This window comes from Haliaeetus leucocephalus, unplaced genomic scaffold, assembly GCF_000737465.1.
Source record: "Haliaeetus leucocephalus isolate CR32 unplaced genomic scaffold, Haliaeetus_leucocephalus-4.0 Scaffold140, whole genome shotgun sequence".
Taxonomy (NCBI): Eukaryota; Metazoa; Chordata; class Aves; order Accipitriformes; family Accipitridae; genus Haliaeetus; species Haliaeetus leucocephalus.
In genome coordinates, this window is record NW_010972576.1 from 9,926,855 (window position 1) to 9,940,299 (window position 13,445).

The following is a 13,445-nucleotide window of genomic DNA, read 5'->3' on the forward strand; positions in this document are numbered from 1 at the left end:
CATCCATGACCAAAATCAGAGCATAAATAAAGCTTTAGATACTTTTATATCCACCTAATGCCAATCATACCACCATTTCTGAATTCGATCCATTATTTTCTACCCCTACCCATTGAAGGGGACTTGCCCTTGCCCTCCTTTTTTCACGACAATTTTTTGTCTTCTGCGTTGCAATCTTTGTTAATCTTACCAGCAGGAAAGCAGAAACAGATGGCTCTAATTATTTGGACATTGTTTTATCACTAAAAATCAAATTACAGGAGCTTTCATAGAATAACTTTCCTCATCTGTTAAGTTTTCCATCTTTATTTTGGGAGGAATAGACCGAGTTTATTTTTGTATCTGGTGCCTGCTTCCTTTGCCAGCTAGTTGAGGGACAGCTGTTAATTGTTTATCCTCCATTTGCCTGCAGATCTGTTAGTTATCCTGCCAGGAAAAACCCTCTAAGCAGCCACGTAGGTGACAGCGTTTTGATGTTGTAGTCACATTGAATATAAGGGTAAGGCCACATCATGATTTATGTGAGTTGTCAGGTTCAACATCTCAGAGTCAAAACACAAGTGATTGGAGCATTAATTTAGAAGGAGCCAAACAAAGCGAGTACAAGATAGGCAAGTATGCCAGAAGCTGGCCGTGTTGCAATTACTGGCATCTTCATGGGCTGCTTGTTTACATTTGTATTTTTGAGTGAAACAGTCAGGTTGTTCTGGATGTTGTCTTTAAAATCTTCACTTAGGAAATGGATGTGTCTTCAGCAGAGTGCTTGGGATTCTGTCCCAGACTACAAATGGAGAGAGTCAAAGCCAACCTGGGGGAAAAAGGGACAGGTAAACACATCTCACATAAGCACTTGAAAACTCGCTTCACCCATTAAAGATTCAATATATTGGTTGAATAAAATGTAATGCCTACCTTCATTATCTTTATGTTAGATCACATCATTAAAGAGAAGGAGCAAGACTGTGGCTTATAGAGAACAGGCTTTCCATTCTACATTTCGTGGCTGCGATGATACTGAGCACCCATAAACACAATTTATCGAGATAGATGTGCTGAATCCAGGGCAGCCGTGCATTATCATGGCAGTGTGTAACAGCTGGGGGAGCATCTCACAGCATGTCTTTTAACTTTGTAAGTTTTCTGATTGTATTCTCAAGGGGTCTAAATTCACTGTTAATAAAATGAAAATGAATAGCCTCAAGTATAACTTGCACAGTGTACTTTAGTGGTTTGAGAGTGGTGGCATGAGATGGATCCAAAATCCATGCTTTGCTAAGTCTAAAAGGCAGGACCCTTCCACTAGCATCAACTGATTAACTGTATCCCACCTGAAACCAGGACACCATACAGCATTTTGGTGCTAAGAGAGGCTAATATAGATACAAACTAGTAAGACACAACAGTGACTATATCGAATGCAACCTCCTGTACTTAGCTGCTGTCCTGCTTACCAAGTCTTCTGGAAAGTTTTGTAATAGTTATTTGGGTTTTCTTGGGTTGGAAAGAGTCACAGCAATTTGGAATATTCTCCTATAGTTTAAATTTATTCTTATTACTGGGGAGAAATTAAAGTACCAAAAAAATGCATAGAGTGGTAACAGCTTTTGAGAATATCAGCAAAAAACAGCTTCTCATTAGAGCTTATCACCAAGCTTAGAAATTTTTCTCATATTTCAAGTCCTCATCTTCACAGAGTAAAATATTTACATTAGCAAGTATTTAGCTTTTTAATCAAAATTACCAAAAAGGCCAGCTTCTCAGAGGTGATACTGTAGGAAAAGAGGAAAGGCTTAGAGTTTGTGAGTATCTTAAAGCCTTGATGATATTGATGATTTGTCTCCAGTTGGGTGTTATTCTGTACGAAGAACAGGTCTGTATTAGAAAAGCAGCATTTGTTCAACAATGTAGATTTTAAATTCTCAACCTTAAGAGTATTTAAACCTTTACTCTTAAAATTTTCTGTTGTGACATTATGCCAAATTACTGAAATAAATTATGTGAGTAAAATGAGGTATAAATTCTCTTGGATTAGCTTGCAGCTATTTGTATTTGTTCAGCCTGTTTTATTTAGAAAATTTCCACTAGTTTAATGAAATTATTTTTTATCAAAGTTGAGGTTTTCTACTGAAATATATATATATACACACATACATAGATAGGCACATTTATCTTCTTAGATCCAAATTACAGTGTTATAAATGGCTTTCTGTCTTTATCAGCTTGCCACATTTCATACAGCTGGATGCCTGCCACATCCTGCTGTCTCAGGGTAACACCCACAGAGTGAATAAGTAGCTGTCTTTTCATTCGGATCTTAAAGTTGTTCTTACTGCTATTAACATTGCAGCAAAAGTGGCTGTGGTATTTTATGGACTCCCCTGAAGGCAAGATCACTTCTCCAATGCCTGTGTAATCTAAACATCCCTCACTTTAGCTTCTCGCTGAGATTGCAGGTTCTGTGTAATCCCCAGTATTTATTGCCTTCCAAATTTCACTCTGTAAGCATCAATATATATTTTTATATATTTTAAAATATATATATGTTTATATTCCATCCAGTATTGCCAGCAAACTGTAATCTGAGTTTACAAATGTGTCACATGACACATTTTTCAGCTTTTGACACAGCTCACCACCCGTAACTGAATAAATGAGGCCAAAATGTCCAAGTCAGCTTCTCTTCAGTAGAGAGATAAGGTGAGACACCTTTGGGTGTGAAATTCATAGTCCATTTCTCAAATGAGTTTCTGCAACAGTGAGTTCCCACATGGTGAAGTAAAGCGTAATGCATACGACAGGCTTGCCCTGAATTACAACTTCTATATAATACTCCTCTATATAATAACCTTCTACATAGGGGTAAATCCTGAGCATGCCTAACAGATAAGCTAGAAAGGAAATAAAAAAAGGATCCTTTTCCTTCCTCCCCAGTTTAGCCTCTTTGGTATGCATTGCCAGAAATGAGGCAGGGTTCTGATTTAGTGCATGCATGCTGCTAAGAAGATTAGGTTTGAGGGAAGAGGAAAGGAGTTTAACATGGTTAATTTGCGTACCCAGGCAGCCCTGCTCTAAAAGCACGGTGCCGTCTGTGCCTGGTGCCACTGAACAGCCACAGCTGCGTTTCCTCACTGGCCCATGTCCCCATGTGCTGCCCACTCTTACACTACCTCTCACACCTTCTTCAAGGGTAAATGCTACACAGTGATGTTTTTTCTTGCTGCCTAATCACTGGGAATAGCACCAGCAGATGCTTCTTTTAACTTCTTTCTACTTTTACAGCGATGTTATCTTTGGTGAGCTGTTATGTTGGCAGTAGCCATCCTGTTATGGGTAGAGTCTGTCAGACCACTGAGAAGGCTTGAAAGCAGCCTTCTGCTTTGAAGCCATAGTTTTTGTACCATTTACCACATCACTTTAGCCCCAGGAGCTTTGCCATCAACATTTCTGCTCCAGACCTTCTGTTGTGCGGATGCTCAGGGTGGGCTATGCATCTCACCGGGTGCTCCATCGCCGAATGCAGCCTGCCCTGGGGAGTACCCCCAGTGGGATCGTGCAGTTAAGGGGATAATGCCCACAGCTAGAACAGTTGTACAAGGAGGGAGCTGTAGTGCGTGTATGTATTGGTTTTGTGTGGCAAGGTTTTGGTAGCAGGGGGGGTTACAGGGGTGGCTTCTGTAAGAAGCTGCTGGAAGCTTCCCCTGTGTTCGAGAGAGCCAATACCAGCCGGCTCTAAGACGGACCTGCCACCGGCCAAGGCTGAGCCAATCAGTGATAGTGGTAACACCTCTGTGATAACAGTTTTAAGAAGGAAAAAAAAGTTGGGACGGGGAGAAACAGCAGCCGGAGACAGGAGTGAGAACATGTAAGAGAAACAACCCTGTGGACACCAAGGTCAGTGCAGAAGGAGGGGGAGGAGATGCTCCAGGTGCCGGAGCGGAGATTCCCCTGCAGCCCGTGGTGAAGACCCTGGTGAGGCAGGCTGTCCACCTGCAGCCCATGGAGGTCCACGGTGGAGCAGATATCCACCTGCAGCCCGTGGAGGACCCCACACCGGAGCAGGCGGGTTCCCGAAGGAGGCTGTGACCCCATGGGAACCCCGCGCTGGAGCAGGCTCCTGGCAGGATCTGCGGATCTGTGGAGAGAGGAGCCCACGGAGCAGGTTTTCCAGGAGGACTTGTGACCCTGTGGGGGACCCACGCTGGAGCAGTGTGGTCCTGAAGGACTGCACGCCGTGGAAAGGACCCATGCTGGAGCAGTTCGTGAAGAACTGCAGCCCATGGGAATGGCCCACGTTGGAGAAGTTTGTGGAGGACTGTCTCCTGTGGGAGGGACCCCACGCTGGAGCAGGGGAAGAGTGTGATGAGCCCTCCCTCTGAGGAGGATGAAGTGGCAGAAAATAACGTGTGATGACCATAAACCCCATCCCCGTCCCCCTGTGCCGCTGGGGGGTTTGGTAGAGAAATCTGGGAGTGAAGTTGTGCCCGGGAAGAAGGGAGGGGTGGAGGGAAGGTGTTCTGAGATTTGGTTTTATTTCTCATTACCTTACTCTGGTTGATTTGTAATAAATTGAGTTAATTTTCCCCAACTGAGTCTGTTTTGCCTGTGACGGTAATTGGTGAATGATCTCTCCTGTCCTTATCTTGACCCGCAAGCTCTTTGTTATATCTCTTTGTTATATTTTTCTCTCCCCTGTCCAGCTGAGGAGGAGGAGTGATAGAATGGCTTTGGTGGGTACCTGGAGTCCAGCCAGGGTCAACCCATCACAGTGTACTTCATCGGTGAGTGAGCAATAATAGAAGGCAAAAAGGAGAAGCAGCAGTATGGGAGATTAGGAGCTAGCAACAGGGCAAAAAAAAAAAGGCTGTTCTCACCATTTTTGAATGGCCACTTAAATACTACCAGTGGGGTGATAGTTATCATCTTCAACCTGTTCTGTCACCCAGCTCCTCTCCCGCAAGGCAAAATTAGCCTTGTCCCACACGCTGCACATCGCTGAGCTGCGCAGCAGTGAAACGTGGCGATGCAAAGCAGGTCCTTGGCTGTGACAAGGTGCCATACCTTTGACTAAGCTGTCCAGATCTGACTGCGTGTGTGAGCGCTCTGCCTGGCTTAGCTGCTTTTGACTTGGTAAATAAGAGTCTCCATCAGGCAATTCGGACTCTTCTCGTTGATAATACTAATGGGAGCTGAGTGGATTAGCTGTAGGCTGCCCTGCTGCTGAATTTAGCTGTTGATAAATCTGAATTTATTTTTTTTTTTAATAAAAAAAACCATGGAGAGAGTTGGTGGGGATTTATTTATGTGCCGGAGATAAAGGGCAGTGAAAGAGGTGTCAAGACTATTTAATGTATTTGCGCTTACACAGGCAATGCTACTGCTGCTGTTTTACCTCTGATCTCCTACCTTTTCCACGGGGAATTCCCATGTTTTACAGCAATGTAAGTTAGTGGATAAGGAGCTTGGGGAGACCCAGGGGATTTCATGTTTTTAAGTGTGGGATTTGCTATCGGTGCTCCTAATAAAACCACAGTATGACAAGCTATTCCTTGTTGAACTGAAGTTTGTATTGTCAGCTAGCTCTGCACCCCAAAGTGCAGCAGTTACCCAGAGTGAGTTTTATGCTAGCACATCTTTGCCTTTTTCACATCATCATTGTAACTTCCTTAGTATTTTTTTTTCAGTCTGTTTTCCCTAGGTTTTTTCTTTTTTTTTTTTTAATATAAATATGTACTGTTAAAGTAATGAAGGCTACTTGAGGGAAACTTGATTACAGGGGATGTGAAAAGAGCTCAGAGGTGTGTATTTGATTGGCATGAACTGTGAAAGCAAATGCTCTGCCTTGCTTTGACAGGCTGAGCGTGTGTCCCCTGGAATAAGTGTCCTGAATGGGCTAAGCTTTCCTTTTCCTCTGTTTTCTATTCAGGGTCTGAACATGGGCACCCAGCCACACCCCGTGACCAAGGCAGAGATCCCCGACCATGTTCTTTACACCGTAGGAACATGTGTGCTCATTATTGGCTCCATTGGCATCATTGGAAACCTCCTAGTTCTCTATGCATTTTACAGGTACAAAAATTCCTTTTATGGTTAATCTGACTGGCCCTGAGGTTCACATGTTCCTGTGTGCAGATGCTCTGCATTGGTTATCTCTTGGATCAAATCTCTGAGCAAAGGCTGATGGCAACAAATGGGGTGGGGGAAAGCTTCCCCTTGCCCCCATCCACGCACATCACTGATAACCTCAGTGTAAATTCCTCATGTTTTAAGGAATCAGAGAAAATAAATACCTTGTTCTATAAACAATTCTAGTTGAAAGTTTAAAGAAGAGTTTAATACTTTTAATGATAGAAACCACAGTCTCCCTGTTGCAGCCTTCTTCACTCACCCTGTAGAATTTGCAGAAATACTTGACAAAAACTGATGCTCTTCCCAGCAGCCCAGATGTCCTGGAAGGACCAAGAAAGCAGTGCACAACATGAAATGAACTCATGACATCAGTGTATTCCCTGCTTCAGGCAGATCATAGGATTTCTGTCAGTTTGTGTGCTCGCTTGGCATCTGCCAGTGTAATAGACAGCCAAAGCTACTGCAGCTAGAGTATGCAAAAATCTCATGGGAAAAATAGCCTTCTTCTGTCCCACACTGTGATGCTGGATTTCAAAATTCTCCTTGTTCACTCTTTGCTGTCATCATGCGTGTTGATGCAGAGGGGGCTTACAATGCTACGTACACCGGTGGGCTAATGAACAAAGTGTTAGTTTCATATTTATATGATAGAGGAGAAATGGAATTCCCTGCAACTGTAGATACCTTCATAATTTTTGAAATGCAGTGCAAGCTCTCCATTTTTCTTGAAATGTGTTTGTTTTAGCTGTTGTAATAAAAGCATTAAATTGTCAAAGTAGGAAAATCTCCATAGGCAGATGAGCAGCTGTGAAGGTGTGAACTCTGCACCCTCTCTCACCCAGTTGTTGCAGGCAGTTATGTGAGCCAAGATTTTGTTAGAATTGCAGCAGCTTTGAGATGGCTTTCTCAATTTCTTTTTCAGTATGTCTTTATCAGCACGAGGAAAGAAATTCATGTTAGCTGCAAATACTGATATTTTAAAGCACATCAGAAAGGCCTCAGTTGTTCAACTTTCTACACTGAAGGAGGCGTTTGGGGGAAAGGAAACAATTCTTTCAAACTATTGAGAACTACTGCATGCAGGTTGCAAGAACAAAGCTATTTATAAAATCTTGCTTCCTCCCTATGTCTCACAGAGTGTGCCAAGTCACCTCTTTTTGTATTACATCTACCTACCGCTGTGAAAAGTCCTGAATTCAAACTCTAGTTGTCAAAGGTCTTTACTTCATCATGCAACCAATACAGTGGTTCACATTGAAGGACTACTAGTTCAGTGTTACACCTTCTCAGTATATCCCTCAAAAGTGCCAGTTTTAAGGTAGATTTGGGTGAGATGAACTCACAAATTGATTTAACTTTCCTAGTGGTACATAATATTTGATCAGATCAATAAGGGCATATTCAACCTAATAACCCCAAGTAGAAGTGAGAAGTTCTTTATCATGTTACCAGTATCTTTACTCCTCTTAGCCAGAGCCAAGGGTAATCTTGAATACCAGCTGAAATTTCCAAGGAGGTTGTAAAGATATCCCTAAGAAGTGAGACTATGTGAGGTGGTGAGACATGGGGAAAAAAACTGGAAGTGATGTTTGTTTTCTTTGGATAAACTTTGCTTGCAGACTGGCTGCTGCTTTCACACTCCTTGTGGTGTTTAATGTTACCTGTTCATCTGCAGCTCAGAGCTTTTGTTCTCTCATATGAGATGTATATGAACAAAAGTATTTTTTTCAAATCTCTATGCATGCTCTGCTTGTGCCGTAGCATTTTGCAAAGGGTCATTTAGTTAGTGAATCTTCAGGTCAGCAGCTTTTAAAAATTCACCAAAAGTACGTCCTTTGGCTCTGTAACCTTCTTCAGATCCCGGTCTTGCGCAGTGCAGGACACGCTCGGTGTTAACTGTGCTTATACGGAACTCCTCTTCTCCTGAACAAATCCATAACTCAAGACAGCTGGAATTCTCCTCAGTTTGAAGAGGAAACAATCCATTTTATCCTCCTTGCTATTGTCAGTCATCATTTTGAAATGACTACATCTGTAGCTGCAGTAATTGACTGATGATTAACAATTGATTGACTTGTAAGTAACCACTGATTGCAAGCTCGATAGTTGTTTATGCTGGTAAGCAAAGTTATAAAGTTAACTGTTCACTTTATTTATTTAAAAAATCACGTATTTCTCATGTTTTTAAGCAACAAGAAGTTGAGGACACCCCAAAACTACTTTATAATGAATTTGGCTGTGAGCGACTTCCTGATGTCGGCTTCTCAGGCACCCATGTGCTTTGTCAACAGCTTGCACAGAAAGTGGATATTTGGAGATATAGGTACTTTTCAACGTTAATTCATACCTCACCAGCTCTACACTGTCTGCAGCCTATTTTAGCTATAACAACCTTGGTTTGTGCTGTGGAGACAGTAGCACAAGGCTCTCGAGTGACGACCCATGGTCTTGACATCAGCAGTCAGCATGATGGCACATGTTTTGTGTTATAGGTTTGATCCTTTCATCTTACTTATTTTGGAGAGAAAGGAGTCAACATCAACATGTAATCATGTTACCTTTTAGCTTGCAAGGGCAGATGCTATGGCTGAAGACGGGTAGAAAAGTTTTATTAAGTCATAAATATTTCTGTCTACGTTAGTTTAAGAGGGAGTTAATATATTTATTTAGAAATGTATGTTGATATCCATTAGCATGCTACTAGGAATATCACATTTAATTAAGAGATTTAAATAACGGTCATCAGTTGAGGGCTCTGCAAATTCAAGCTCCTTTCTTTCCAACTGCAAGAAAGAAAAGGTGATGCATGCTCACACTGTAGCTGAAATGTGAGCATAGCACATTCGTCAGAAGGATTGATGCTCTGCTTGGTATTGCTCGTCATGTCATTGGGTGAAATTTGCACCAAGTAGTGGTTGTGTATTGGTGGAGCAAGCCCAGAGGCCATGTATTATTTAGCAGCACAGAAGGGGCGCTTCTTTAGTTTGAGGATGTTTTTAGTCTTGCTCATCCCCTTAGATAAAATCAGAGTATATGATCATGCTGCCATAAATGAAGCAATTGATTTGGGTTGAGTGGCATTTGGTCCTTAATTGCAGGTTACTTACAAAGACTTTAGAAGAAGTCTGCTTTAAGGTTGCATCTGGTATTTCAACTGTCTGCCATTCCTGGTGGACTATTGTCTCTAACCACACGGAGTGACTCAAGATCTCAAAAAATGAACGATCATTCAACACAGGTTTCTGAATCAAATTAGGGATAGTATAACTCTACAAGTTTTCATCTGCTAGTGCAATGCCTGAATGCAAAGCGGGGGGGGGGATGGTTTCATGTAAAAACTGTCAGTTTTTTCAAAAAGTGCTGCTATTCAATATAGGAGCTGGAGCTATGTTTTACAGCTGGTCTTTTAGCCATCAAATTTAAACCACTTCTACATTTTTAAGCCGCATAAACCAAAGTCATTTTTTGAAACATCCATCTGTCATTAGCAGATAGATGTCTGCTGCAGCCTGTTAAGATCAATATATTGGGCAACAGTCCAGGAAAATGTAACTTTAATTAGATTGGATTTTCTTTGAGGCAGTTTTCCATTGACAAAAAGTTCCCAGTTGCAGCCTGCGGTGGAGAGTAGGACTTGTTAAATATGTAGGTTTGTATTTTATTAATATTTGTGGCTTTTTCTAATAAATGAAATTGTAAGGCTAAGAAAATTCTTCTAATGGGAGAGAAGTCCTGAGCCAGGAAAAAAATGGGAGGTTTATCATGTCAGGCTCTGAGAGAAAACATGCATCTGTTTTAAGAAAATCCCTGACATTGCCATTTTCTGCTTCAGGCTGTGACTTGTACGCTTTCTGTGGGGCACTCTTTGGAATAACCTCAATGATGACTTTATTAGCTATTTCTGTTGACCGCTACCTTGTAATCACTAAGCCCCTACGGTCCATACAGTGGTCTTCAAAGAAACGCACCGTGCAGATCATCGCCGTCGTGTGGCTGTACTCGCTGGGATGGAGCGTGGCTCCACTCTTCGGGTGGAGTATGTTGTCTGCTCTCTATCTCTTCTACTGTTCCCTATGTGGTCTGCTTTAGCCTTGCTCAGGGTATAAAAAAATGAGGTTTTGGATAAATTATTGGGTGGATGCCTAGCCGCCACGTGATTGTTTGTTGTTGTACTGTGTATCTGCACCTATTGCACTGCAGATACCCTCCTCCCCCTGACCCCCATGTTCTATTCAAGCACAACAAATTGCAGATGCAGTATTAGGTGTATCTGAGGGTCTGGCAGTCAGGACCTCCTCTCCACATGTGCACTCGCATTCTCAGACCACACATATAATGCAGCCAGCATAGCTCTTGAAGACTATGTATATAGTACAGGGTTTATTTTAAGTGCTCAGTTGTTAGATCAGCAACTGCGCAAGCTTTGGGTGTATGTGTGAATAATGTATTCCATGTATTTCATAGGTTCCTATGTGCCTGAGGGCTTGATGATATCCTGTACATGGGACTATGTAACCTACTCCCCTGCAAACAGAAGTTACACCATGATTTTATGTTGCTGCGTGTTTTTTATTCCCCTGATAATAATATTCCATTGTTATTTATTTATGTTCCTGGCCATAAGACGTACTGGCAGGTAAGCAATATAGCTGAAATAAGTAAATCTCCCTTTTCTTGTATTGAGAAGATTTTCCCAATTTCTTTAGCTGCAGAAAAATCTGAATCAAAAATTAATCTGAATTGAAATTGGAAATAGTGGTAGATTATTAACAGCTGTAACTGGAGAAATATTTTTGCCAATGTCAAAACTGGAATGTATGTATGTATTTTGGATTAAGGAAAGAAGTCTCTGGTTGTTCTAATCTTATCCCAAAGTGTGGTAATTAATAGTACATCAGATAATTTGATAGTTTGGATTAGTTGTATTTCAGACTTGCAATACAAGGAACACGGTCCTTGTGCATTCCAGCACAGTTTTCAGCCCCAAGGGATGATGAATAGCATGTAACAATGGGGCCATCATCTGTCTTTGAGCTGCTCTGTAAACATAACAGTCCTCATATTTTTTGACAGTTTTATTTAAGGCAGGCATCCCAGAAAACCTTGTGGTTCACTCAAGCATCACAACTGCATGCATAATATCTGGCTATGCTTGTTAGGACTTCTTCCACCCCCCTCCCCAAATTCTTGGTCTATATTTGAAATAAAAAACCCAGCAGAGTGTTAGATCTGTAAAGTAACTTCATTTGGCCAGTTATTTTTCTCCTAATGAGCACATGACTTATCTTTGGTCTGATCCAATACCAGCTGGATTTGTGAGTCCTTCCCACTGCTTGCAGTGTCATCAGCTCCGATGGCTTTTCTCTGCGCCTATCTGCAGGCACTCGCTGAAGTCATTTGGCTTCACAAGGCTATATTTTTGCAAGCATGTTTAACTGTATGCCTAAATTGAAGTTCTTACTGAACTCTATTTTTTGGCCTTGGTCTTGGTTTTTACCATGCTTTGTGTATGCATATTTGAAACCAAGCGAAGGAGCAAAGAATGCATACTTAAAACAATTGTGTCTTGTACACCTGTGAAGCACAGTGGCCACATGATTTTTCTATGCCTTTTGCTCACTAATACAGTAAACTCTCTTTATGGGTATGTTCACAGTGCACCAGGAAGCAGTTTGTTACCCCACTGGCTGGTAATTACTGTCTTCAGCCTGAAAAATATCTTCATTTAACAACATTGATATGTAAAAATTGTTATTTCTATGCTAAACTATATAAAATGCTAAACCATATAAAAGCATTTTTTTAATAAACTGTGGGGTGTTTGTATGATGTGAGAAGATAATTTGATGGGATATTTTTTGGCAAAAATATTAGGACTGCCTGTTGTAGTCCCCCCTGAAAATACTCTTCTCCAGTGAATAAATCTGCAGGGAAGTAAAAACGTCCCTGTAAGGGCAAGGTACCAATTTCTTCACCCTCCCAACCTGAAACCCTCCTTGTGTTAGAATAAGGACACAGCAGTCCCATGCTGTAGTCTCAGGACTTCTGGCTCAGTCCCACAGGCAAGCAAAGATCAGACAGAATGCCTGGGACCATTTTACTATATTAATTACCTTCTAGAGTTTTTAAATATCAGAGGACAGAAGAGTTAGAGCAGGCAAAGATGAAATCTGCTTCATTTTGCATATTGCTGAGAATGTATTAGAGATGTTGCACCTCACTTTTTCACTCTCCTGCTGACATATCTGTATTTTTTTCCCCTCACAGAGATGTTCAAAAGCTGGGGTCCTGCAGCCGGAAATCCTACCTCTCTCAGTCCATGAAGAATGAATGGAAACTAGCAAAAATTGCTTTTGTGGTCATCATTGTGTTTGTCTTGTCCTGGTCTCCGTATGCTTGTGTCACCTTGATTGCCTGGGCAGGGTAAGTGGAAACATAATCCAAAGAGCATAGGTTAGTCTGAAATAGAAGTATGATTAGTACTGTCACCCACAAGAAGATCTCCTTTTTGAAAGGGTTTAAAAGAGGTGATACTGCATTCTTCACTAGATCCTTGTGGATAAAGCCAGAAAAGGGATTATTTTTCTATGTGTTTTAAAACTACTATGACTTTTTACCTGCATTTTTTGGTACATATTGTTTCCTCTCCCCCATGATACTTTCTTTGTATGAATTGGAGGAGTTACCTCTTTTCTCTCCTAATACCTGTTCTCTCAAGAAGCTTCCTCCATATACCGCTGCCTCTCACAGAGGGCAGAAAAGAGGTTATAGTCCCCGATATTCACCCCTGAGCTCCTGTCTTCCTCCAACTGCTCTCCACTCCAAAGGGACCTGTTGTCTTGTTAGTGCATGTTCTTGATTTCAAGGTCAGGTTGGACGGGGCTTTGAGCAACCTCATCTAGTGAAAGATGTCCCTGCCCATGGCAGAGAGGTTGGACTAGATGATCTTTGAAGGTCCCTTCCGACCCAAACCATTCTGTGATTCTATGCTATTAATTGTGATTATCCTGCGCTGACATTGATCACATGTGCCTGACTGTGGGAGCTTAAAGTCAAGAGGAGAATATTGGTTTCAAACCACTTCTAGTTCTCTCTTCCTTCTGCAGTTTTTGCAACTGAGTCATTGACACCCATTACTGTGCAACAGGTGTTGCTGCTGAAAGATTTTTAGGTTTGATTCTGTTTTCTTCTTTTCTTCACTATTCCCTTTTCCCAGATGGTCACAATAGGGACTGTTCTGGTGGGTTTGGGTTTGGGTTTTTTTGCCTAGTGTAGAAACAGAGAAGGTGATTCTTTGTGTTCCTGGTCATCCTCAAACA

At 41.7% G+C, this 13,445-nt stretch overlaps 1 protein-coding gene across 1 annotated transcript in view; it reads left to right on the plus strand.

Annotated features, from left to right (window-relative positions):
• Window positions 1-13,445, plus strand: part of LOC104843306 (melanopsin-like) — a 40,346-nt gene that overhangs the window by 11,225 nt on the left and 15,676 nt on the right. Inside the window, exons 2-6 of the mRNA XM_010586166.1 lie at window positions 5,924-6,066; window positions 8,316-8,449; window positions 9,959-10,162; window positions 10,591-10,762; window positions 12,394-12,549. Of these exons, the coding sequence (XP_010584468.1) occupies window positions 5,924-6,066; window positions 8,316-8,449; window positions 9,959-10,162; window positions 10,591-10,762; window positions 12,394-12,549 (809 nt within the window). The remainder of the gene's footprint in view (window positions 1-5,923; window positions 6,067-8,315; window positions 8,450-9,958; window positions 10,163-10,590; window positions 10,763-12,393; window positions 12,550-13,445) is intronic.